We start from the raw sequence: 25,746 nt of genomic DNA, 5'->3' as shown, positions 1-25,746 counted from the left end.
ATGCAATATATGTAGGTCACCCCTCTAGCAGGCCTTCCAACCCTAAAGGCAGGGTGCCTTATATTATATGTGGGGGTATACCTGCATGAGCAGATTTGCCCCTGCTATGTCTTCGTCGATTCTCAGACATAGTGGGTGAACAGTGAAGCCATTTTAAGTACATGTGCTGGACACTGGTCATTACGAGTTCCCTTGCTACATGATGGCTTAACTGACAATAGGGATGTTTGGCATCAAACATCTCATATTAATAAACCCTCACTGAATTCAGTGATGGATTTATTATTACATGCACTCGGAGCCCCCTGGAAAACCTACCAACTCCTAGCGTGAGCACTGACTGGTCAAAGCCAGTATATCCACTTTAAGACTGAGTTCTGGCCCCCTGAGGTGAGAGCCAATGCTCTTGAGAGCTTAGAACAAAGGCCTGCTCTGGGCAGAGGTGTGACCTCCTCTCCCAGGCAGGATGAACATTCCAGCTTCAAAGGCCTTGCCGCCTTTGAAATGTGACCCAGGCCTCTCCAAATGGTGGAGAAGGCCGACCCCCAGGGCCTGACCCCACTTTTGGCAACAGGACTGGAGGGAAAATTAGGTTAATTAGCAGGAGTGCCCACTTCATGCCAGCCCCCCACACCCTCCCCAAGGTAGACGAGCTGAAGTGGATACTACTTTTTTAATTCCTCCATCTTGCATTGAAGGAATTAGGCCGATAGGATTAGGGCTTTGCCACTTCCCAAAGGAAGTGGTCATAGGAAGGGGCAGTCACCATAAAGGTGAGTAGCCCATTGACAACCACCTGGGACTCCCTGTAACGGCCCTAAAATTGGTATTTAGGTGGCACCCCTGAACTCTAGAATCAGATTCCAGATGACCTAGGAAGAGCCAGACACCACGAAGTCGCACCAGCAGAGAAGACTGAAGACATCCACTAACTTGGCCCAGCCCTACCGGCCTCTCTGCAGTGGACCTATCCAAAAGAAACCATATCTAAAGAATAAGAAGTCTGCCTGAGGAACTGTGAAACGGCCACCTGGAACCACCTCTGCACCCAACACCCCCGGCCCGAGTCCAAGTGACCCACCAGTCCAGTGAAGGTTTTCCAGTGCTTCTGACCTACAGTCCACCATGGGCTTACCCCTGCCGGACTCCCTAGCGATGTGGGCAGCCTAGATCTAAGGACTCCCCCTGCCCGGGACCTGCCTGGTAAGTCGTTTCCAACACCAAAAGACACCCCTGCACCCGGAGACACTGGGCCTTGGGGAGCTAGACCATTGGTGCCCCTACGACCCCTGCCATCTTAGCTTACCTGGGCAGCTGGGGGTTGACCTCTCCCGGCCTCCTGGCCAGAGCCTGCGGACCGTTTCTGAAAATCACCTCCTCCATTGAAAATCATTGTGCGCCCCTCGCTGTGTTGGCACTCTGCACCCGGCTGCCTCCGTGCCGCTCCAGCCAATCCGCCCTTGGCCCCGATTTACTCACCTGTAAGCAGCACTTTAGCGGATACCCCCTGTCTGCATTGGATACCATTGGGCGACCAATGCTGTGTTTGCACTCTGCACCCGGGTACCTCTGTGCGTACGTTTGGTGCTGCCTTGTGACTCCCCTCAATCCCCCTCACCCGGTGCACGCTTCAATCCCCGGAGACCAACCTCTGACACCACTGGTACTTACCTGGGAGCAGCACGTCTTCATCCCTCCCCACCAGGACCATTTGATTAACATTAGGCACCGACTCCGACTTTGACCTGCGCACCCCGCCGCCCCCATGCCTCTGTGGGTCAACTTTTGGTACCAACCTAAACCTTGCCAGGTGCTAGTCTAAAACTCTGAAAACCGCATTCTTGTTTTCCTCCCATAGGTTAACATTGAAGACTCTGAAAATCCCACTGTGTCGATTTTTGAAACAGCAAAGTGATTTTAATATAAAAACTGCTTACCTTATACTGAAGTTCGGTGGTTCAAAGCATATATAAAACCTACTGTTATTTTTCTAAATTGGTCTTGGATTTATTCTTTGAGTGTGTGCTTCATTTATTGCCTCTGTAAGTACAACAAATGTTTAACACAACTCCTTGATACGCCTAACTGCTCACCCACACTACCATAAAAAGAACACTAGACCTATCTATTTCTGCCTCTGCAAACCTTTGAGAATCCACTGGACTCTTTGCAGTGTAATTCCTTTTAGTGCCCTATATAGAAAGGCAGCGTCCTACAGTAACCCATATGGTGGATCATGATTTAGAGTGTGAATAGACTCTCCATCTACCTTAGAAAAATATTTTGGTGAATACCACACCAGCATTTTAAAGCATTTTTACTTTTATTTTATTTGTGTTTTCTTGTGAAAGGGAAGGAAAGCATGACTCTAAAAACAGTTATTCACAGTGTCACAAGGAGTACTTTCAATTAAAGTGTCTTTTTAAGGGCAGACTGTTCATTCTCTATATTCTGTATGTCACTAGGCATTTATCTTCTGTAGTAAATGTAGTCTTTTCAATGATTGTTGTCATAATACTTATTTACCTCCCTTGTTCATTCCACCATCTGTTTTCCTGGTAGTGGCTCATTCCCATTCCTCCACCTTCCTTCCTTGGTTGGATTGGAATGTTGATAAGTGAGGTCAAATGGCAGTGGGTGAGGAGTGGGAAGTGAGCAGGGAGTGCAGGTGTCTAATGTACACCGTTCAAAATGTATACCTCAGGAAGCAATGAAGAAGATTTCAGCTATACCATCTTGTCCTTATTACACAAATGCCTGCCCCTACCATTATTTTAATTTTTAAACATTCTGCAACATTTTTTAATCCTGGCTGTAGCCAAGACATGTAGCTCATCTGCTATGTTTTAAAGCCTAACCAATGTCATATATCAAAGGAAAGAGACCACCACACAAGATCATAAATAAGCATTTACATTGTACGGATTTGGATGATACTGTGGTAAACACAATCATTATGTTACATATGATTTAATGAAGGTTGTTTAAGAGAAAGTTATTACATTTTAGTTGTTTGTACTTGCTTCCATTTAATTAGTTAGTTCCAAGCAGACCCTGTTAAGTAACTACTTGCTTAAACAAATTGTTTCAGTATTGTTTAAACCAGGGCAGTGTATCAGCTGTAAACAATGTTATAGTTTAAATGTCTTCGGAAATGTTAAGATTTGAGCACACTGTATTTCCAAATGATTTTATTTATCTGGACTCTCTTTGAACATCTTAAAACATTCATCTCCCTGCATCCCCTTCACTATTCTGGAAATTATAAGCCTCCTGGTAAGAGCCTGCAGACCTTTTCTGGAACTTATAAGCCCCCTAGCCAGAGCCTGCAGACATTGTGTCACATTAGCACTCTTGAGGATGTGTTTAATGTCGTCTTAAAGTTTTGAAAGCTTGTTACTTTTAAATGTTGTAATAGTTTTAGTGTCTGTTAGAAATTGGGTCTCCAGTTGGCAGAGGTTTGCACTCTCTCCAAGTAGGGACCACAATCCTAGCCAGGGCAAGTAAGATACAGAGTAAATATTTACCTGTGCTCACCCACTGGTAGCTTGGCACAGAGCATTCAGGCTAAACTCAAGAGGAAATGTGTAAAGTATTTGTGCACATACACAGTAACACAGTGAAAAGGTCCAAAAGCAATAAGAACTGGCTCCAATGCATCAATCAATCAATCAATGCTTATAAAGCTCGGCTACTCACCCATGAGGGTCTCAAGGCGCGGGGGGGACCTCAACCGAAAGCCACCAGGGTTCCTGGCGTTGGGCACGGTCCAGGCACGGATGGTGCAGACGGGCTTGCCTTTGGCGCGCCAGTGGCGTGCCCGCTGCGTGCAGCCACCATTAAGAAGGAGAGGTGGGTGGGGGGAGAGGTCAGCTGTGAGACGGGAGGGTGGGAAAGGTGCTTCGTGGAGGGTGAGAGGGGAGCAGAGGAAGAGGGGAGAAAGGAAAAAGCACTAGGGAAAAACAAAGGGTGATAGAAGAAAAAAGCAGAAAATGCAAAAGTGAAAGAGCGACAGAGAGAAGAAAAGAAAAGGAAAATACTTACTTGTGATGGCCACTAGACCACCAGGGATGAGGAGCAAGGACGAGTCTGCGGTGGAGGAGGTCCTCGAACTGAGAGTCAGAAGACTCTCAGTTAATCCCAGGCAAGAGGCAGAGGCAGCAGCCAGAGGAGCTGGGGAGGGCAGCAGACACCGACCAGGAGGTCAGTGCAGCTGCCCTCTCACAGTGCTGCGGGCATCATTGAGAGGGGGAGGGGGCAGGGGAGCAGTCAGCTGGGAAGCGGGAGGGCGGGAAAGGTGCTTTGCGGGGAAGGGGAGGGCAGAGGAAGTGGGGAGAAAGGAAAAAGCACTAGGGAAAAATGAGAGGTGATAGAAGAAAAAGGCAGAAAATGTAAAAGTGAAAGAGTGACAGAGAGAAGAAAAGAAAAGGAAAATACTTACTTATTTCTGATGGCCACTAGACCACCAGGGATAAGGCGCAGGGACGAGCCTGCGGGTGGAGGAGAGCCTCAAACTGAGAGTCAGGAGACTCTCAGGTCGTCACAGGCAAGAGGCAGCAGCAGCCAGAGGAGCTGGGGAGGGCAGGAGGTTTGTGCGGCTGCATCAGTGCTGTGGTGGCTAAGCTGGGGATGTGTTGTAAGTCGCGGTCGTTGCGTCACGTACTCGGCTAGTGGTTTCCGTAGGTTCGGTGCAGGAGTTGGCAAAAGTGGTGTTTCTGTAGCAGGATGCGTCAGTTCCAAGTGACACACCAGTGCCATTGTGTCAGTTCTTGTGTTGTAGCACCACACTCACCTCCAAGTGCCCAGAAGTGGATTTGGCTCCACATGGTAGAGCAGGACTCAAAGCAGAGGAGACCAGTTGCTGGTAGCAAGATGCAGGTGAAATGTTTGATATCCCTGAGACTTCAGAAACAGGAGCAAGCTCAGTCAGCCCCTTTCAGAACTTTAGATTGCAGGGTGTAGAGAGTTAGATCCAGTCCTCTCACTCCCAAGCAAGAAGTAGCAGGCAGCAGGCCAACACAGCAGAGCAAACAGCAAAGTGGCAGTCCCTCCTGACTGCCCCGTGGTCCTTCCTCCTGGTAGAAAGTCCTAAGTCCAGAAGTGTTCTGAGTATATGGTGTCAGAGGCCCAGTACTTTTACCCAAATGTGCCTTTTGCAATGGGGGGAGACTTCAAAGAAGTTTGAAGTGCCACAGTTCCTTTTCAGCCCAGTCCTGTCTGCCAGGAGGTCTGTGGGAGGTTATCAGTAGTTTGTGTGGGGTCAGGCCACTACCTTTTGAAGTGTGAGAGCCCCTCCACCCTTCCTGCCCAGGAAGACCCATTGCAGGACTCTAAAAATCTACTCGCTCACTCGCTATGGCAAGTCATATTTTATCCGGTCAAGCTACTTTAAGTCCTACTCTCCCCTTCAGGCGAGTTGACAATTCTCTTCAGTCAGAAAGTGGAGGAGCAATAAAGATACCTTTAAATCTTGTTCTTGTCACATTTGCTCTGTGTTCAGAGGCAGAGGTCAAACATCAGGTTTTTTTTTCCATCTGACTGCAGAGTTCTAGGATTTTGTACGTCGAATTGTCTGACCTGCTCTGAAAAGTGTGAAATTAAAGGCTGTATCTAGGATGACCGTTTTTTCCTAACACACATCATTTAAATAACAAAGTCAACTGTACAGATGTTCCAAAATATGTCAGTAGTTGTGAAAGCCCATTTTCTGTACTTCTGTGTGATGAAAAAATATTTTTATAGGATGAAAACAAATCAGAACACTGTACTTGGGGATGTGCAAATGATAAATATGTTTTCTGAAACCCAATTTTCATATATTATTGTTAATACACTATACAGTTTTATCAGTAAAGCTACCACATCATGCTTTAGTAATATATATATTTTGAAAGTGAGTGTTTAAACATAAACTGGGAAACACTTCTGCCCGATGGCAATGCTATTAGTAAACTAAGAGGCAAGTCATGGCTCATGCGTACCCTATATGTGAGCTAGATTCGTATTGTACATGGACGAACAATAGTCTATTTAATCAAACAAAATATTTTTTTTGTACAGCAGAAATGCTGAACTCCAATATTTGAAGGTGCACTCATGTGAGAATGAAGAAAAGGCAACTCTGTAAAATAAAATATTTGCCTAGGATCACACAATTTGAGACAGGTTTACTGGTCAAGTACATTACAGTTAGGTCAAGTAGATTATTTAATTTACTCGACCTACAGGTCTAGTAACATTTTTATGATTTTTTGAGGCCTTCATCAGTATGCAGCTGGAATGCAGAGGCAGTTGAGTGTCCTGTATTTATGGCTGATTGGATGGAATGCACAAAGGTAGCTCTCACCTAACCTTACACAGCCCAGGTGTGGATTGGAGGCAGGCTAAGGCGCAGGATGGTCAAAGTAATAAAATACCAACTTTCTAAAAGTCACATTTTCAGACCTGTCATTTAAAAACCACATATATCAAAATATGTGTTTTTAAATTGTGAGTCAAGGCAATCCCCATAGAAGCCTATCAGAGAGATTATCCTTGCAATATTGAAAAACGCATTTAAGAGTTTTTCACCACCTGGACATGTTAAACTGAAAAGTGCATGCACAAGTTTTTAAATACACTGCACCCTGCCCTTAGGGCTAACCAGGACCTACCTTAAGGGCCTCTTGCATGTAATAAGGTTTGGGCCCGGCAAGTGAGAACATTTGCCAGTTTGAAATGGCAGTTTAAGCTGCACACACAGGCCCTGCAATGGCAGTCCTGAGGCATGTTTGAAAGGCTATCGTAGAGGGTGGCACAACCAGGCCCACTAGTAGCATTTGACTTACAGGTCCTGGGCACACACAGTGCACTTTACTAGAGAGTAACTAGTGAATCAAATGTGCCAATCATGGAGAAGCCAATGTTGCTATGTTTTGGACACAGAGATAGTTACAATCACAATGACTCTTTGTATTCCCTTGAACCCTAGATTGAATACAAGCCATGCCAATAGGTTAGTAGGATATTTAAGAAATGTGTGACTAGTGGCTCTCTTAACAGAACGGATAACTATTAGATCTTCCAATATTTTGTGGTGCATCATTTACAAAGACATTTCTGCTGCATAACCGTACATTTGCCACACTTAACATTTATTTTCTGGTACACACTAATGGCAAGCCTTATGTCCACAACCAGCTTAATAACACAACATTGTCTGCAAATGCATTATTCATGTATCTTTTCTTCTTATATCAGGCCCTCTGATAGCTGCCTCAGTTTTTTCATTACGGCCTAAGGAAAAAGAAGCCATGTGTCTGAAGGACTCTCTGGAATCAGCCGTAAGAGGTAATATGAATACTTATGCAGGTGCCTGAAAAACAGATCTTATCATTTGGTATCTAACACAAAAACATCTCTCTCACACTCTGAAAGCCTGTCACCACTCCAAAGACATGAACTTTTAAATCCTGCAGTGCATGTGTATTGCATTGGTTCTTTACCTGTGGTCCAGGAAGCCCTGGGAGACTATGAGGCCTACTCAGAGGGTCCCCAACTGTTTTACAAGATTAAGTAATATTAAAATGAATGCATTAAAATAATGAAGTATATCCAAATCAAGAAGCAAAATTTGGTTGTGAAGTAAAACAAAAATGTAAATATTTGAGCATCTGTAATGGTGTATACTTGTTTTTGTATTCTTGTGTATTGTTTTGAAGTTAAAATCATAAACATTGCTTAGTCTGGTGTATTGCATACACATCATACTCCCTCCCTTTCACCTCATTTAACAGATTAACAGATTCTATGGTTTTACTGCTGCAGCCCCCACTGTCAATACCAGCAACGTCTTATTAATGTCAGTCTCTTAGGTGAGTCCTCTATCAACTCCATAAAGGAAGCCTTTCCATACATCTCCTGGCTTGCCTGGAACTTTACCCTGACCGCCCCTATACACTCCAAAGTTAGAAGTCAAAGCATTATTGTTGCTGTCCTACCTTTCAATTACCAGCAATCTTCCCATATCCCTTGACTGATCAGATACTGTGACATCCCATTTCACACCTCACACTGTACTCCTCTATTTATGAGACAGCCCAAATCAACTAAAAGAAGCTCAAGCTCATTATGCATTCCAACCAAACCAGGTGAAACAAATCTCCCTCGCTATTGCTGCATTACCTTCCCACGACTTACAATGTTCTTGAGCCAATCAACATTGCCTAAAACTCATTGATGATGAACGTCCACCCTCAAAACTAAACATTAAGACCAATATAACAATCCTCTGGTCATCCTGCAAGCTCAACAACAGCAAAAGTTATTCTGGTTAGAAAAACACAGGTAGAGATCCCATTTGTAGACAGGCATTAACACCCAAAACCCGCCCCAACCCAAATTCAAACTGGACATAACCAAAGCCATGGATAACTTCTGCATACACACCAATCCCATATATTGAACAGTGAAGGCAGTAAATCTTCAAACCCAAACTCCTCTGCATTCACGAGAGAGACTAAATCGTGTGACCAATAGTGCACCACTCCAGGTTAATCAAGATTACTGGAAATCTGTGGGAAGCCTATGCTCTTGTGGAGATGCATTCAATCTCTGTACACTCCCAAAGGACTCTGATATCTCAGTGCAGTTCTTTGTTCTCAACCATGTCTTTTTCATACTTATTAAACTGTTTTTTTTATTTTATCTTTATCCTGAATAAGTTTTATTTTGGACACTTCCATGTTGCCATAGGGGCTACCTAAGTTTTGGATTAATTCCCAGAAAGGATTGAAATAATAACCTATCTGCTGAGCTTTAGGAAAGCCCTTAAATGTTTTTACACACTTTGTGGACTGCATCTGGTAGTTTTTTAGTTGACTGACATGATGGCACCTACAGACAATCAAATTTCTAATGTATGCCTAATAAATACATACATAAATAATCCTGTTTATTATTTATTTAGGATGTTTTAAAACGCAAAGTGGCCTGGACAAAGCCAGATTATACACATTCACATAGTGCACAAATGCACACTCACACAAACAACCCATATGGTGTCCATAGAAATACTTCTTTAAAACATTTTTGAGCCATTAATGTTAAGTCGCTTTCTTTTGCTCATTATATTACACCTGATATGTGTCATGGTCTTCGCCTTTCCAGGTATGTCTGATTTTATGTTCTATTGCTGAACCCATGTATCTTAAGAATTAGTTAATAGTTACTGTTCTGAATCAATTTAGACATTCCTTGCATACTTTTATATTTGTCAGTGTAATGCCATTGCAACTATCAAGGCACTCTAATAAAATTGCCTTTCAGTACACAAGTCATTTTTGTCAACTTGTAAATGATAAATGTTGACTTTATTTAACAGGAACTATAACTGTTGAGCCTGATGTATCACTTGGGAAATCCAGAAATACAAATCAGTGTTCAAAAGATACTTCGAAGACAGATCAAATAGACAGCCTTGGTGAAACGATGACAGGTGAGAAAGGAATCATGAAGCACTTGGACTATTTTCATTCAGTACAATGTAATGTATGTGTATATGCTGTTAACATTGAGTTACGGAGCACCCTTCATAGAGCCTATTAAAACGGCAACAACCGTTCATCTTCACCATAGCCTTGTTAAACACCATTTGTGCTGAAGATTGTCTTACAAAATGGTGCAGAGTTGGATATAGAAAGATGCTGCCAATAAACATGGTTTGAGTTGTATCGATGTTCATAACCGATTTCTTTATAACAAAATACTACTGTAGTAGTACGGATTGCGTCTGTAATCGATTTGGTTTGCAATTGAGTATCCCAAAATCAGCATATCACGATACACTTATTTGTTCTCCTCATCTTTTGTGGTGGACTTCCTTGGCCTTAAGAAGGCACTTCTGAAGATCACTTAAGAGCAACGAAACCAAGAAGGGGGAAAGGTTTCCCCCTTGTTTCATCCTGCTTTGGGTAACCATCTTTATGTGTTCTTTCCCCATCTTTCTCAACATAAACATGCACCCAGGTATTAGTGTCAAGGCAATAAGTAGCATAAGCAGTCTTTTTATAAACCCTGATTTAATTACTGTTTTCCACATTATAATCTCTGTCCAATGTGTAAAATGCCGATTTAAAATCAACAAAAAAGCGGCCAAGCAAACTTTGCTCTTTGTATAATGTAATCCAAAGAAGGTCAAAATCTTATCTGTTAAAAATGATTCTAAGTGATTTAGCAAATATGTTACATAACTAAATTAAAACAGACATGTATCTGTAAGCTGCAGGGTTATCTGTAATAACTTTATTAAAACATTTGGTCTTATTAGCCTACTCCTGCAGTGTTAAGGAAGTTAGGAAGGGTACATTCTCTTTATGAAATTAAAAACTGGACACAAATATGTTGCCTGTAATAGCAGGCAAGATTTATAGACCATATTTAAAATTGGGACAGGACCATTTGCACAACTGTACTTTCGCTCTTTAACAATTATCTCAACCGCAAGTATATTAATTATATTTGTCTTTATAGTTTTAGGGCAATTATCTTGGTAATAGCACTTATCCATATTAGTTGTGTTGATATTGAATTAGCCAGCACACTCCAACCATCCTACTTTAGGTATGTTAAGGATTATCAGACTCTCTTTAACTTACACCCCCTCACCTACCATCTCCCAAAATATTTTTAGCTCAGTACACTGATTTTATTCATAGCATTTTTGATTCAATACATGTGCTTTGTTAAGTAGGCTTGCAAACTCGCCTTCCAAGTTGTTTCGTGTTTCTCTGCGTATGGTGAGTGTAATTTGAAAAAAAAAGTAAGGTGGCGTGTGCTGTCGTAGTTTGACTCTTGCTCTAGGGAAGACTGCTGGTTTAAGGAGGACAGCACTTTGGTTTGTAGGTGACTAGGCCACTCCTACAAGTCGCAACTGTCGTCCTAACCCTCCAGGCTCACAAGCAGTACCTCACCAAAACCCCAAACAGTAAAAGGTGATTTGTGGCGGCCTTTACGCATGGACTCAAGAGTGCACATCTCAGGGAGGTTGTGGTTAAATGGAGATTACCCCTTTCTCACATGAACAATGTCTCAGTCAAACACATGCAATGAAAGAGATGCAGTAGAGTTTTCAATAGGTTTTATTAACAAGACTGCAATCTACGATAATTTGCATGGGCTACAAGGATTAGGATAATGAATAATGCAAGGAACAGAATGGTAAGAACAAGAGTCATAAATACAAAGACCCCCTCCATCTTGCAATAATGTGGAATGTAAAGCAGGTGTGGTGTAGACCCTAATACCATATCATGATGAACCTAATCTCTAACTTAAAGAGAGTTAGGAGTGTTAAACCTAATCTGCTAGTACCATGGGAAGAGCCCCCCCCCCCAACCCTTGTTATCTTGGAATGAGGTCTCTAGATCAGACTCCATGGGGACACGAAGACTGGTTCAGCATCAAGGCGACATGTAGCATAGATAGCGTTGATGGCATCTGATAGGAATCCCTCTGATTATCTTGTCTGTGTGAGATGCATTTATACAGATCTGGTTGGATCCCTGACACAGGTATGTACCCAAACAATAGATAAGAAGGCATGCTTGGGGCAGCAATTAGATAAACAATTCTTCGAAAAGGTACATTATATTACTGGCACACGAGGGAAATATCATAATGTGGATACCTACGTATCTCAGTGATCTTTGATGCTGATAGTGACACCTTTATGAAATGACACTGATAACGTGAAACTAAAACATCTTCCTAACTATAAACATGGCAGCCATCTTGGAAGAAATAATTAAATAAATGTGCTAAAACAATATGATCCACTACAGTGTCTGCCTGCCTATTATAAGTTTAGTATTAAGTTGGGGTAAGTCAGTGCTTTAAAGTTTTGTTTTTTGCAAGTGTAGAGGAGGTACTTGCCCATGCAGCTATAAATAGATACATTCACTTTGACAAAAACCTACGGGTGAACTTAAATGCTAGGAATTGATGTTAGTTATGTGTTTCACTTAGCTGATGATGAATCTATTTAGTTTTTGAGTCTTGATTTGACATTTTTATTTTGACTGGATCTTTTCAAACTTTTACAAAGTCAATTATATTGGAATACATTGGAATTGATGATATGATATAATGAATACGAGGGGGAGGCCCTTGCCCTTCCCCGTAGCTGAATGTAACTGACCATCCCATGAGGCACTAACAGGATTTCTAGTAATCCGCAGTGAACTGTACAGGAGAAAGCTAGATTCCCTGAGTCTGGTGACCAGGACTGGGGGAGACCAAGGGACAACTATGTGTATGTTGGTGGCCTTCTGTAATGAATCCCAGTCCCTTTATATGTCTCTCACCCTTCCAGAAGTGATATTAGCCACTCCTGGCTAACTATTGCCTTTTCATCCTGAGTAATGCTTTAACACTCCGCAGTCCTGCAGTTGTTTTTTAATTTAGGATAGGCTGCATATAATTCACTTATACCACATGGCCTTCCAATACATGCATAAGATAGAACTGCTACTTGTTTATCTTCCAGTACCTTTACCAGTACTCAAGAACTAACCTCTTATCATCAACTGGACAAGTGTGGAATGGCTGAAGAGATCTGCTACATACTGCTGGATACCTGAAAACTCTTAATGTAGTCCACCACTGCTGGTCACAGCTAACTATATACTACCTCTCCTTTTTTACATCTTATAAGAACATTGTCCTTTTGGGTGTGTGAGGGCGCTCTAGCTCCTGGCTAGAAGTTGCCCTGTGTACCATTAGTGTCTTTTCTTTTGGAACAGTGTACTTTATAATTGTTATAGGTTATATTTGGGAGACTGTACACTGGACCAGTAATCTCCCTGCTCCCTCTCCTATTGTTTATCTTATAAGAACAGTCATATACCAGATGACTGTCACTGACCATCTCCCTCTCACACCTATGCTTGTTCTGGACCATGAATCTCACAATAGATTACACAGGCCTTTACCATCTTAGTGGACTGTGAAAGTCATACAGAACTATCAGAATACTGCTAACAATAACCATAAACTGTGCGTTTACCTCTCACACTTCCTCATCCATCACACCACTAAGCGTTGCATCCAATAACACGATAACTGCTCCTCGGTGGTCATCACTTGTGACATGAAAACACTTTGCATATAGACAAAAAAACTAACACCCTTCTAATCACACACCCTACACTGTGTAGTGTGCTACCAGTGCAGACAAACACTTTAGCACCATGCATAGGAGTAATCAATGCTATATAAAGTACATGTACAGTAACCTTTTTACTAGAAGGTCTCCATCTGTTCTGTTCAGGAACTCAGTAATAACTTAGCAGGTTAAAAAAGACTTACCCTGCTGGTTGGGAGTAATTTTCTTCTCTTTAGCCAATCGTACACCCTGAAACAGAGAATGCAACATGTCCATCTTGGTGGTACATGGTTTGGCATCTGGCTAGCCTGGCAAAACATCATACATTAACACTAACATGGGGTAACAATGCTCATGCTCACATTCATCTAGGCTGTTGTGGCTCTCAAGCACTTTGCAAATGGGACAGTGTCCAAGATGTTATATGAAGCACTCTAGGTTTGGGTACCTACACTCTACTTGTGTCCTCTGTGAGTTTATTTATCCCTTCCAGCAGAAATCAGACTTATACATAGGTAAGTCTCAGAAAATCTAGAATGTTAGTATGGGGCAAGGAATCCCACTAAAGCCTTAAGAGTACTCTGAAATCCAGTTAAGCCTATACCTTCTGAGTAGAAGTGAATAGTACTTAACTCCTTCGTGGCTAGTGGGGGGGATGGGGTCAGCCACTGACAAACTCCGAAAGGCCAAATAGATCTTGTACCCCGGCGCGGAATTGCATTCCTTGCAGCCAGGTAGTACCTCTGGAGCATACCAACAAACCTGTTCAAATTCAGTCATGGAATGTGGCCGGGATAAGGGCCAAGCTGGGGGACACAGACTGGGGGCAGTTCATAGGCAAACATGATATTTGTCTCCTTCAGGAGACAGAGTATTGCATCGGTCAATAGGAATGGGTGTACTTCATTCTGTTCCCATGCAGCACAGTCATCTAGCGGTAGACCATCAGGGGGTCTGGCAATATGAGTTTGGAATGACCTACAATGCTCAATAAGAGTCCTACCAGCTATTTCTCTGGACGTGTTGGGTGTAAGGGTGAACATTCACAGTGATAAGTCGCTGGCGGTGTTTATTGTGTACAATCGAGTAGATGGGCGAAAGAGGAAACCAAAGCCATAAGCACTCTAGAGAATTTCCCTTCAGAATATAAGGGTAAAGGGGAGGTTATAGTTGTTGGCGGTTTAAACTCCACCTTTGAACCTCTTGGGTCATCTGACCTAAACCTGTTGGCAGAACAGGATGCAAAATGGAGAATCCCTTCTATAGATCTCCCTACTGTGACATTGTGTCTGAAGGCTGCACAGTTACTTGCACTAACTTTAAATTTTGATCTTAGAGCAGCAAACGGGTGAACTATATCTGACACTGATGGCAGATGCACATTCAGTAGGCCAGGACACACCATTCAAATTGACTACTTTTTAATCAGTTTGAAGGACTGGCCATTTGTCCAGGATATGGTGGTTATTGGAAGGGTGGACAGCGATTAAAATGCCCATAACCTGTTGTTTTTGGGTACTCCCGCAAATGTCACGCCAACTCAAGGTTGTATGCAAGTCGGGGACGTAGTACTCTCAAACAACGGAAAAGCTACTAGATGGGGATGGGTTGAAACGCACCTGGAAGCTTCAGAGCCAGTGGTGAATAAAAGCAAGGTGTAGATTGAGCTGGTAGATAGCCTGGCCCCTGAAGAGAGAGGTTTGTTTTTGACAAGGACTCATGAGGCACTCTTCACTAATATAAGTTTTTTTTGGCGCAAGACACCAAGGCCCTAAATATGAGTTTGGCAGACGGAAAAGACTGCCCGCCAAATTCCTGTGGTCAGGGGACCGTCAGTGCGGTCTCCTTCCTGCCAGCCCTATTATGAGTTTCCTGCTGGGTCAGAAACACAGTTTCTGCCCGCTGGCCCAACGGGAAACACACAACAACATTGACGCTGGCTCATAATAGAGCCTGCAGCAATGCTGTTGTTCATCAGGTGCACCAGCACACGTCACACAAATCACTGTCTGCAGTACAGGCAGTGATTTGTGTGACGGGGCTGCCCAGGGGGGCCCCCGCACTGCCCATGCCGGCAGAGAGAGGGGTTGTAATCCCCAGGGCGCTGCCCTGGTGAATTGGGACTGCTGGCACCGCCAGACCATCGGATGGCCAAAAAGTGGCTGTGTGATACTTTGGCGGCCTTCCGACTGCGTCGTGAACCTGGTGGTCTTTAGACCACCAGGGTCATAATGAGGGCCCAAGCATGCTCATATGAGCCAGAAGGAAGGTTCTTGGTACACCAAAGCCTGTAGGTTGGCCAAAGCGCAACTATTGATAGCAGCCACGGCTAAGAATAGGTCCCACCTGGCGCTGTGCAGGGCAGTTTATTGAAAAGAATTCGAAATTGCCAAGAGGGATTGGAAAAATGCACTTTGGGATGAGTTGTCCCATGCTATGACGGCATAGGATAATCTAAGGTTTTGGGCTGCTGTGTCATTGAGAGACAATGGTGGTAAGAAGACAGTAAATTATTTTGTGCAACCCCAGGGTTGGGTATCTCACTTTCGTAATAAGTATTCTTGCAGTGATGATACAACATGAGTGGGCATTGACCCCCTGCTGGCATCCAAATTAAAGAATCAAAATACTTGTGCTTGAGCACAGAGAGACAGCAGAGGCAATTAGGTCTAGTTTATCACCAAAAGCACCAGGCGTCGATCAGATTGCAAACAAGCTTTTTAGATCACATCTGGAAGTTTGGGGCCATTTCTCAAATGCTAGGGCATGCAGATCCCCATTATTTGGCTCACTGCAAAGATCATCCCAATCTATATAAAGGGCCAGCACAGTGTCCCTATCAATCATCGACTGATAAGCTTAATTGATGCTTCACAGAAGATCTTTTGTAAGCAAGTCTTAGCACACCTCCTAGATTGGACTGGGGAGAATTGTGTATTATCTGAATTCCAGGTGGGGTTCAGAAGTGGTACCAGCACAGTTGACCAGATTTTTCATTTTAACTGTGCCTTTTGGAAGGTTGTACCAGTCAACAGGAGCCAATTTTTTGTCACCCTTGTTGACTTGCGTGCAGCTTTCGACTCAGTCCCTAGGGCCACTCTGTGGTCAACACTAGACAAGATGGGTATTCCGCCCAATTTATTGGCAATTCTGGTGTGGCTGCACAAAAATAATTATGCAAAGTGTCCAGTGGGGAGAGCAGGGGCAACTCACCACACCCATAAGTATCCAGCCAGTCGAGGGGGTGAGATAGGGTTGTGTCCTAGCCCCCTCTCTGTTCTCACTTTACATAAACCATGTAGTGAATTGGCTGGATAGGGATGAATGCGATTCACCTAAAGTGTTAAACAATAGAGTGCCCGCTTTTCTGTTTGCATATGACAATCTCCTGATTTCTAAATCACTCAAATGCCTTCAGCAGCTCCTGAATTATTTTAATATTGTTTGCAAAGCGTGTGGGCTTGAACTCAACAGTTCTAAAATGGAATGAATTATATTACACACGGCAAGAAGCAAAAAGTATAAATGCAGGCAGCATGTTATTGCAGACCCAATAGAGCGGGCTTTCAATTTCAATTATCGAAGGATAAGTTGACTGGTCCATGCAGGTACAAAAATCGGATTGCGCTCTGATACATTACTCATCAAGACTGTTAATTTTTTTTTAGCAAAACCCGTACAAGGAGAGCTGCTCAAGCGATTGAGATCAACAGTGAGCAGGCACTGGGGGCTGTCTTGTACGGTGCCGAGATCAACTTTCCTATAGTGACAGAAAATAGATTTATGAGGTCCCTTTTTGCCCTTCCACAGAACACACCTTTGACTCCATTGGCTCGCGATCTGGCATTTAGTAAAATCTCCTGGAAAGCTGAGCTCAGGCTCCTGTTTAACTGGCTTAGAATATATACTTCGGCTGCATTAGGAGCATATAGAAAACCCTTAAGGGATCTCTTGGCCTTATCTAGTGCCCAGGAAATACCATGCTTTATGCATGTCAGAGCTATCCTTAGGAACATGGGGTTGAAGACGTTTTGGGCAAAGCCGGAGGACTCTAATTCTATCTCTAGAATGGCCATTATATCGGCCTACTGGGAGCATGTATCTGTAGAAATAATTCGCAGTATAGCAGGGGCATCTTGGCCATGGAATTTTGAATTTTGAAATGCTGCCTAGATGTAAAATGTCGATTGGTGAGATTACCCCCTCTTCTAGATTGGAAATTGTTCTTACAATTCAGGTTTCAGACTCTCCCTATTAGAGCTTTCTGCGCCAACTGGGCTAATGTACAATGCAGGAGTGATGCATGCCCAACATGCATGGATCCATCAGAGACTATATCACATATTCTATTTTTGTGCCCGCATATGGTCTTCTAAGAAAAAAATGGCTATTGCCCCTGTGCAGGATTCTGGGGACCAGAAAGTATCTAGAGGCACTAGGGATTTTAAGGACTGACTGCTCCAGGCTGGGGCTACTTACTGTAGTGAGATACCCCTTGGCTGCCTGGATCTGGTGGTCCAAGTGTATCCAAGCATATGAAAAGCACCTGCCAGGATAGCCATGTGAGAGGGTATGAGTGAATTTTTTTGAAGTAACTATGCCTGAGGGTCTGTACTTTTACCATTGGTCTTAATTCCTGTATATATATGTTATTCTATATTAATGTCATGGCAACATTTTCTTGGCGATGGGCCTATATGGACAAACTGCACTTTGCTGCATAGCTGTTTTATTCCATTGTGCACATCCATTGGGGTCTAAAATAGCTCTCGAACCACATGTTGGTGTGAGAAGAATCTACCTGGGTCTGGTTTCCCAAATTTATTTGAGCATACAAAAAGGACTTGCCAGGATAGTCATATGGGAGGGCATGGATGAACTCTATTCTGAGGTACCAAACCTAGGCTTGAGGGTCTGGGCTTTTATCATTGGTTTTAATTTTGTATACATTTGTATCTGTGTTTTCTTCCTACTGCCATGCACTGGCACTTTTACTAGATTACGGGCCCATACGGACAAACTGCACTTTAATGTTCAGTGGCCCTGTGCTATCGTGCACACTCAGTGGGGTTTAAAATATCTCAAATTCTTGGATTTATATGTGGGTGTTTGAAGAATTTGCACTGTAGTGTTTCATTTACTCTGGTTTGTGTCCAGCCATACGAGGAATCAGTATGGCACTTCGTATGCACTAAAGAATGGAGTACACAGGTCTCGTTGATGGGTGGCCTGTAAAGCTCTCATAACCGTGCCAAAGTGGCTTCATGTGTTTTAAGTGCAATCATTGTAAAATTATATTGGTGCAGCTATCATGTGGCGAGTGGAATGGGAATCCGCAGACAATTTGCACGAATTCGTTTGGTCCCGAGGGTATAATATTTGCATATTTGTGATTTCCAATCTGTATGATATCAATGGTTATTGATAAGTTGCCCTTTTAGTATGTTCTGTATTTGTACTTTTATGATCCTTGATGATCGAAGTAATGTTGTGTGAATGAATAAAGTAAGGTTATATGTATGTGTCAAGGTCTCAGGTCTCAGGCAGCACCCATCCCCATGACAAATGGAGTTGAGCTCAACTTAACCCTTTCTCAAACATGTGGACCGGTAGCCGTAATTAGTGAGTAACCATTTGTTGCTTACTTACTGTCATGCTTGAAGCCTGGCAAGTCCATGTTTTTCTCTCCAAACCATCTGTAGCCGTAGCTGATATGGGTGGCAAGGGAAACTGCCCACAGTGACATGACTTGTCACTGGACTATCAGCTGACGGGTCACCGGATGTCCTTTCTTGCTTTCATATGTTCCCCGTAAAGGACTGAATATCTTCTGTGGCCAGATTTACATGGCCACAGATTTTGGAGTCCTGCACTGCCAGTCATACCCAAATAGTGGATTATCACGAAAAAACATTTTTCTCATCATAATTTTCTTCTACTGACTGGCATGGTCAGTAACAAGCAGGCACTTAACCAATCAAACATCTGTTCTGCCCTCTTACTCTCAGCAATAGAAAGGAAAAAGGGGCTTGCCCAACATTTCTTTTAACCTATGCTGCAAAAAGATTGATAAGAGGGATTCCTTTTATTTATTCAATGAAGTTAAGCTAACCATACAAAAGGCAAATGTTTATATCAAGTACGTCAATATCTTGCTGTGAGGCATTTTTAGGTAAAGCAAAATGAATGCCAAATTATCAGCACATTTATGTCCTGAAAGTGAATAAAAAGATATTTATATCAAGTAATGAATGATATTGCAAATTATATCAAAAGAAATTAGTTTACTTAGGTCTGTTCATATTTCATAGCGTTCAATTTTGTATCAGACATGGATAAGGTGATTCTCAAGAGTGCTGTCCATCGCAAAGTGAGTTAATTCCTATAATTAAAAAAATATTCTTATCCTTGGTAGTCTACATACCTCTGGTCTTTCATGGTGCGCCACTCTGGCACTGTGTGTATATGCAGACACAGACATGCAGAGAAGCGTACCTCTTGAACCTAGGCCAGTCCATCAACCAGGATTCAGGCTCAGCTGTCATATATACAGACACATCAGATAGTATATACACTCATTTTTTGTAACAACACTCGTCCTTGCATTCATCTATGAGGCTTCTGGCTCATGATGGAACATACTAAGTAAAAATTAGGTAATGGATTGGGGACAGTGAGACTACTGAGTCGTTATAGGAACCTATCCCTGAGTTTGCCTATGGATATAATGGAATCCAGGCAAACATATACATAATTTAGAGTTAAGGAATGTCTTAGCTATATACAAGGCCTCAGGCTGCCCCCATTTCCCGGAAGAATGGAGTAGTGCACTAACTAACCTTTTTCACTCACTTTGGGATGGCATCCGTACAAGGGTGATTTGCCATGTGTCACCTAACAAATGTCATAGCAGATCCCTTCAGCTCCTGCCCATCTCTGGGTTTGAATAGCATCTCTCTTTTGCTCTTTCCCTCTCTCCTCATTCCTCCATGCAGTCACAGAGCAAACATATGGGCACCATCCAATCCTCACAAGGATGAAGTGATGGGCCTGGGAGAAGGGACTGGCACAACCATTCCTTTAGAGGGAGATGCCAGTACATCAACTAACCATGCACATGCAACAGGAAAAAGGCCTGCATCTAATAATATGATTTTCTGCTGCCACCACTATCAATATTTATCAGTCCTGCGAGATTACAGACCTCACTCCTAACAAAGGGAGTGTACTTGGTGTGTTCTTCTAGACCACAAAGACCTACGTAGCATTTCCCTTCATGTCACTGCGCTTCAACGCGTACTCATGTTTCTTGTGTATGTTGAACCAAACATCAGTAAAATTACACAAAGATTTGTTTGGGGGAACTCAGGTTAGGGGAGCATGCTTCTATGAGTCATGGAGGGATAGCGGGTGTTTTTGGGCTGCCACCTTGGGTTCCATAGGCAGCAACACTGAGGGCCTCATTTCGAGACTGCCGGATGGAAAAGCCTGTCCACTAAACTCCTGACAGGGTGGCCCCGCCGAAGTCATTATGAGTTTCCCGTTAGGTCAGCGGGCAGAAATCTGAGTTTCTGCCCGCTGGCCTAGCGGGAAACAGGCTACAGCGTTGTCTCTGCCTCGTAATCGAGCCGGCGGCAATGCTGTAACCAGCAGGTTGCACCAGCAAAGCAGACAGTGAACATTGTCGAGGGTGGTGGCCCCCTGCACCTGTTCTCCGCCAGCCTTTTCATGGTGGTGTTGCCGCCATGAAAAGGCTGGCGAATCCACAGGGCAGTGCTGATTGCAGCACTGCCCTGGCAGATTAGGATCTCCGCCACCGCCGGAATCCAAGATCCTGGTGGAGATGGTGTTCCCCTGGCGGTCAGACTGCCACATAGGCGGCAGTCTAGACCGCCACAGCGAGTGTGGCAGTCGTAAGACGGACACACTCATAATGAGGCTCTGAGTCTTGAGGCCTGGGTCAAGTGGGATTCTCATAATCGAGGGCAGATGTGGGGCTACCACCTGGTTCTAAGAACAAAGGCAACAGCCTTGCCCTCATTACTTGTAAACTCCTTCCTCCTGTTTTTGAATCAAGCAGTAAATTCAGTTGCCTCAGTTCAGAGAGGTTAAGTAGCCGAATGCCAACTGAATCAGCTATGCAAGTTGAGAACTGAGTAGAATGGGACTAAGACTGGGTGGGGCAAGTTACACTATTCTATACCCACCTCTGAAATAGGAGGAGTTGAGGAAGTTGGCAAAATGAGGAAGTAATCTGCCAATGTGTAATTATTTCCCATGCTGCTAATTTTGTATTCCATTTATTTATTCTTTATTGCTCTCTCTGTCTTAACTAATCGCTTGATACTAAGTTTTCTTTATTGTGACTGTTTCTATATCTTTTCTTTTTATCAGCTTGTCTTCAGAGTCAGTGTATTTTTCCCAAATGGTCCTTCTCATGTAGAAATTCCCCTGAAAATAACCATATCTTAATGAAGTCTAAAGGTCTTGGAGGTTGGTCAGCTCGACTAGCATTATTCTCCCTGATTACCCAGTTTTTATACATGTCCAGTTGTGATTTTGAAGATTATTGCATGTTGTCTGCCATTGCTTTCATGTTGAGTGATGTCTGATCTTAGGTGTCTGGATTTCTGCCTGTTAGAATACAGGGCCTGAGACCAACTATATGGTTTATCTTAATATATGTGCTAGGCCTAGTTGCCTGTATTAGAAATGCCTCCACTGAAAAAGCAGAACCATGTCAAATTCCGTACAGAGATGTGGCAACCAATAGCTTGATGAAATTGTTGGTACCTTGAATTTCAGCCACCACTATGTCTGGTTTAACACCGTTTTGACATTATAGGACTACCCTTACAAGGCGGACCTTAATCCTTTTAGTTCCATTGTGATTGTGGTTACATTGGTGATATTAATGAGTTGTGTAAGAATCTTGATTACCAACCCTTGAGGAAGTCTAGGTGATTGTGCCAGACGAAACACGTATTGGTTAGATCGTGTAAGGAAATAAGGATAAAAAAGGAACAGATCTTGAATACTCTTATTATGTTCCTTTGTTTTGCTCACAAGGGCTTAACAGTGACCTCTTGCGTGTTCCCTGGATTTAAAGGGCATTTTGTGTGGTTGCTCTTCCAACACGGGGACACTTTGTAATCACTGAAAAGAAAGTCTATAGTTTGTTGCACCAACACAATCTCTGGACACATAAATTTTGTCACTTTTATTTTTGTCTGACTGGAGATGCACTCTAAGCCTTGGCACTGGTTTCCGCACGGGATGCACCCTCACTCAACTGGCCTACTTGATTTTGGGGCACTACCCACCAGACAGGAGAGGACACCACAAGTGCACCCATGATTGAATTCTGGTCAAACCTACAGGGGGATGAGTGTGGGCAGCTTTGTGTTCTCAAAGGCTCCTAGAGCTCATAACCAGTGTCAGGGCTAAGGAAAAGACCCTAGGACATGGATGAGCCTTTGAAGGCAATCACTTAACAAGCACTCCCTGAGCCAGTTGTAGCCCCTCTGTGGACCCTGTTGAGATTCCTCTATATCTCCTGTCCACTCATCCCCTTAGAGACATAGGTTTGCCACATTACATGGTACTGTGACTATAAACACATTTTTTGTGTACTAGGATATCAAGTACTGAATCCTGACAATAGCTTGAAGATGGAACAAGAGTTGGAGTTCGGCTTGGTGGATCCTTATGTTGCAGAAGAAACAGCGAACATCAGCCCTTGCCCGAGTTTTGGTAAGGTACAAAGGACCATAGGTTGCATACTGTTGTAATGCACAAGGCGCAGATATCTCAAAATATGGGGGCACTTTTTCTTCACGTGCATAGGAGGCAAGTCAATGGTTTCAATGCCAATAACAATACTTATTACGAATGCCTTTGTCGAATAGCCAGCAGAAACACATTTTTATTAATTTTTTAACTGTAAATAACGTGTTTGTCCTCACTATTTTTCATGTCCATTAATAGACATTGAAGAGTTGATAGAATTAGATGACCCACTGTGATTCACGCCTGCAGATCACTTATACTGTTCACTGCAGGCACATTGGTAGAATATGATATTTTTCAAATTACTCTGTCTTTTTTGTCCAGACACTTAGGGAAGGAGCAAAGGTGGAGATGTAAGGGTAACAGTGCATGCAGCGTCATCCTGCAGCTTCCTGATTCTTTGTCACCATCATACATATGCCTCAGTTTTAAGATTGATACCTTCATATGAACTGTTGCAGAAAAGAAACGTTTCTGAGGATCCGATATTTTACATATTTTTATAACAGGACAGGAGGATATGAAGTCAGTTCTTTCATGCACCGTTAAAGAAGATCAAGAAATGTATTGTATAAACCAGTCCAACTCTGAGCGAAGAGGCACCCTCACCCAAACCACAAGTGAGTATACAATGTCTAAATGATTAACATAACATGCAGTCACTGCCCTCTGATATAAGGCGAGTAAGCTGAACACGAGTTTCCCTCTGTGCTCCTGTTACTCATTATATCTGAGGTGATCAATAGGCGCATTTGTGTTATGAATCTCCACAGTGCAAAACTGCTTCTCTATGGCCCTATGATTTTTTTGTTTTTTTTCTGTTGAATAGTCCCAGTCTGTCACATGCTAATTACATTGGTAGTTGCAAGAGAAACCGCAGCTAAGATGCATCAATTTAGAAATTAAAATCAATAAATCAATAAGAGGAGCTGCGTCAATTATCCCTCATAGTAAATGAGCATTTTCCCTACATTAGAAAGTGTCAGTGATGTGTATTAAAGGGCTGTACTGGTTTTTCCTCAGACAAAATGTCTTTAGCTGTCACCTGTCAGGAGCAGATAATAACAGAGCACAAGGAAGAGGTGATCTGAGTTTAGACCTGGTGTCATTGTTCGATATTAAGGCAGACCACCAGTCCCCCTGGGGAATAAAATATGGATTTCTGCTCCTGCAGCAGCACCCAGGTGCTTTCTGTCTCATTAATAGGTACGTAATGCCGTGGTGGTCCCAATGTGCAGTGTTATTCCTTCCAAAATGTATTACAAAAACGTGTTACTTGCACAAATCAAAATAGAATAGAGAGTATTGTAAGTAGCCTGTGAGATAGTGTAGTGAGTTCAGTACTTACTCCTGAGATGTATACGTACGTGATCAACAGCTCATACAGCTATACTTCCCTCTGAAATTGATCAAATGACTTCTAACTGTAAATGGGTGTGTATCGCTGTACCCATAGAGCCTGCCATTGAGGACTATATGTGCTACTATACGCCTGCTTACTGGTTATTATGAGGAAACATGAGCCAAGTCGTCTTCTGTGACATTGTCTTCTTTTTACTGTGGAAGAAAATGAATTGCCTCCCTGTAGCTTAGATTTGGTGTAATGCGATCCATAGCCTGCTTGTGAACCATAGTAAACTAGTGATAGCACAACATTATTGGTCTAGACAGCACATGAATAATAATAAGGTAGAAGTACCTCCACATCATTGTCCTATCAAGTTCATTAATATTCATAGGCTTAAAAAAGCTCTATAATATTGACCTGGAGTGCTCAGGAATATTAGAATGCTTGCGATACCTCCAGTATTGTCTGCTGTGGTTTGTAAAGTGTTTAAAGAAAACCAAGGCCCAGTAATAGTGCTTCATATTTGCACTGTCATTAGCTGGTCAGTCTAATGCAACTAAACATTATCTGTCAAGCTTCTATTCAGCAGGCACCCACTTTCAAATGACAGAAGCATAGGAGCTGTTCCCTAGGAGTACAGGACCCCACAATCTGGAGTTCAACACAGTTTGGCTCATAACCCAAACACCTGCTCTTCCTAACAGTCATCAAAGCTGCAAGTAGCACAATGGGGTGGGGGGGCAGATGGCACTGCGCTGCTCCATTGACTCAAGCAGAAACCCTAACTGCCCAATGGATTTAGCATGTGTAGCAAAAGAAAAACAAGCTTAGCGTCTTCCTTGTTATAACTTGCTTGTGCTCTCTCCTGTTGGTCAACTTAACAGCTAAAGGCATATGTGAGTTGGTTAGTTTTTAGAACTAAATAGTGTAATATACCAAAGTAGTTTTACAGATGGGCAGCATATCGAAAATTGAGACATAATCCATACACTGTTAAATAACACAGACATGGATAGTGGATTACATAAATTATTTGGTAAATATAACAATCAATGTAAAATTTCCTAGCTTATGTAAAGTAACGGAGGCGAGGAGTATGCTCTCTCCAAGCTTATCCACCATCAAGGATACAATATTTATGACTGGCTTAAAATAACACCTCTTAAACTAGCGTCTCAGGACCAGTCTGTGGTATTAATTATGTCTTCTAGTCTCGGCCCCCAGTGAGAAGGCTTTGGAAGCCACAGCCCCGCAAACAGAGTGTGAACCAAAACATTAAGATATGTGTCTCCTGCATTGTTCAGTGAACCTACCTGGGTATGGTTGTAAAGGATACTGCCTTGAAGGGCTTTCGAAAAGAAATGAGCAGTTGCCACTCTCCTATGGGGTGCACCTCCTCTATCATGTTTTTATAGGCCTTAAGGCACCTTACTATATCAAATGTGGGCGTTTTATCAAAGGCTGGGTT

General features: G+C 42.9%; 1 protein-coding gene across 2 annotated transcripts in view; it reads left to right on the top strand.

Annotated features, from left to right (window-relative positions):
• LOC138300136 (zinc finger protein 620-like) overlaps positions 1-25,746 on the top strand; it is an 86,244-nt gene that overhangs the window by 27,727 nt on the left and 32,771 nt on the right. For both annotated transcript variants that reach the window (XM_069239071.1, XM_069239070.1), the window contains exons 3-6: positions 7,240-7,329; positions 9,362-9,475; positions 22,778-22,894; positions 23,440-23,550. In XM_069239071.1, the coding sequence (XP_069095172.1) occupies positions 7,240-7,329; positions 9,362-9,475; positions 22,778-22,894; positions 23,440-23,550 (432 nt within the window). The remainder of the gene's footprint in view (positions 1-7,239; positions 7,330-9,361; positions 9,476-22,777; positions 22,895-23,439; positions 23,551-25,746) is intronic.

This window comes from Pleurodeles waltl, chromosome 6 (genome assembly GCF_031143425.1).
Source record: "Pleurodeles waltl isolate 20211129_DDA chromosome 6, aPleWal1.hap1.20221129, whole genome shotgun sequence".
NCBI classification, from domain to species: domain Eukaryota; kingdom Metazoa; phylum Chordata; class Amphibia; order Caudata; family Salamandridae; genus Pleurodeles; species Pleurodeles waltl.
Note: the sequence above shows the minus strand (reverse complement) of the source record. Positions and strands in the feature narration are given on the sequence as shown.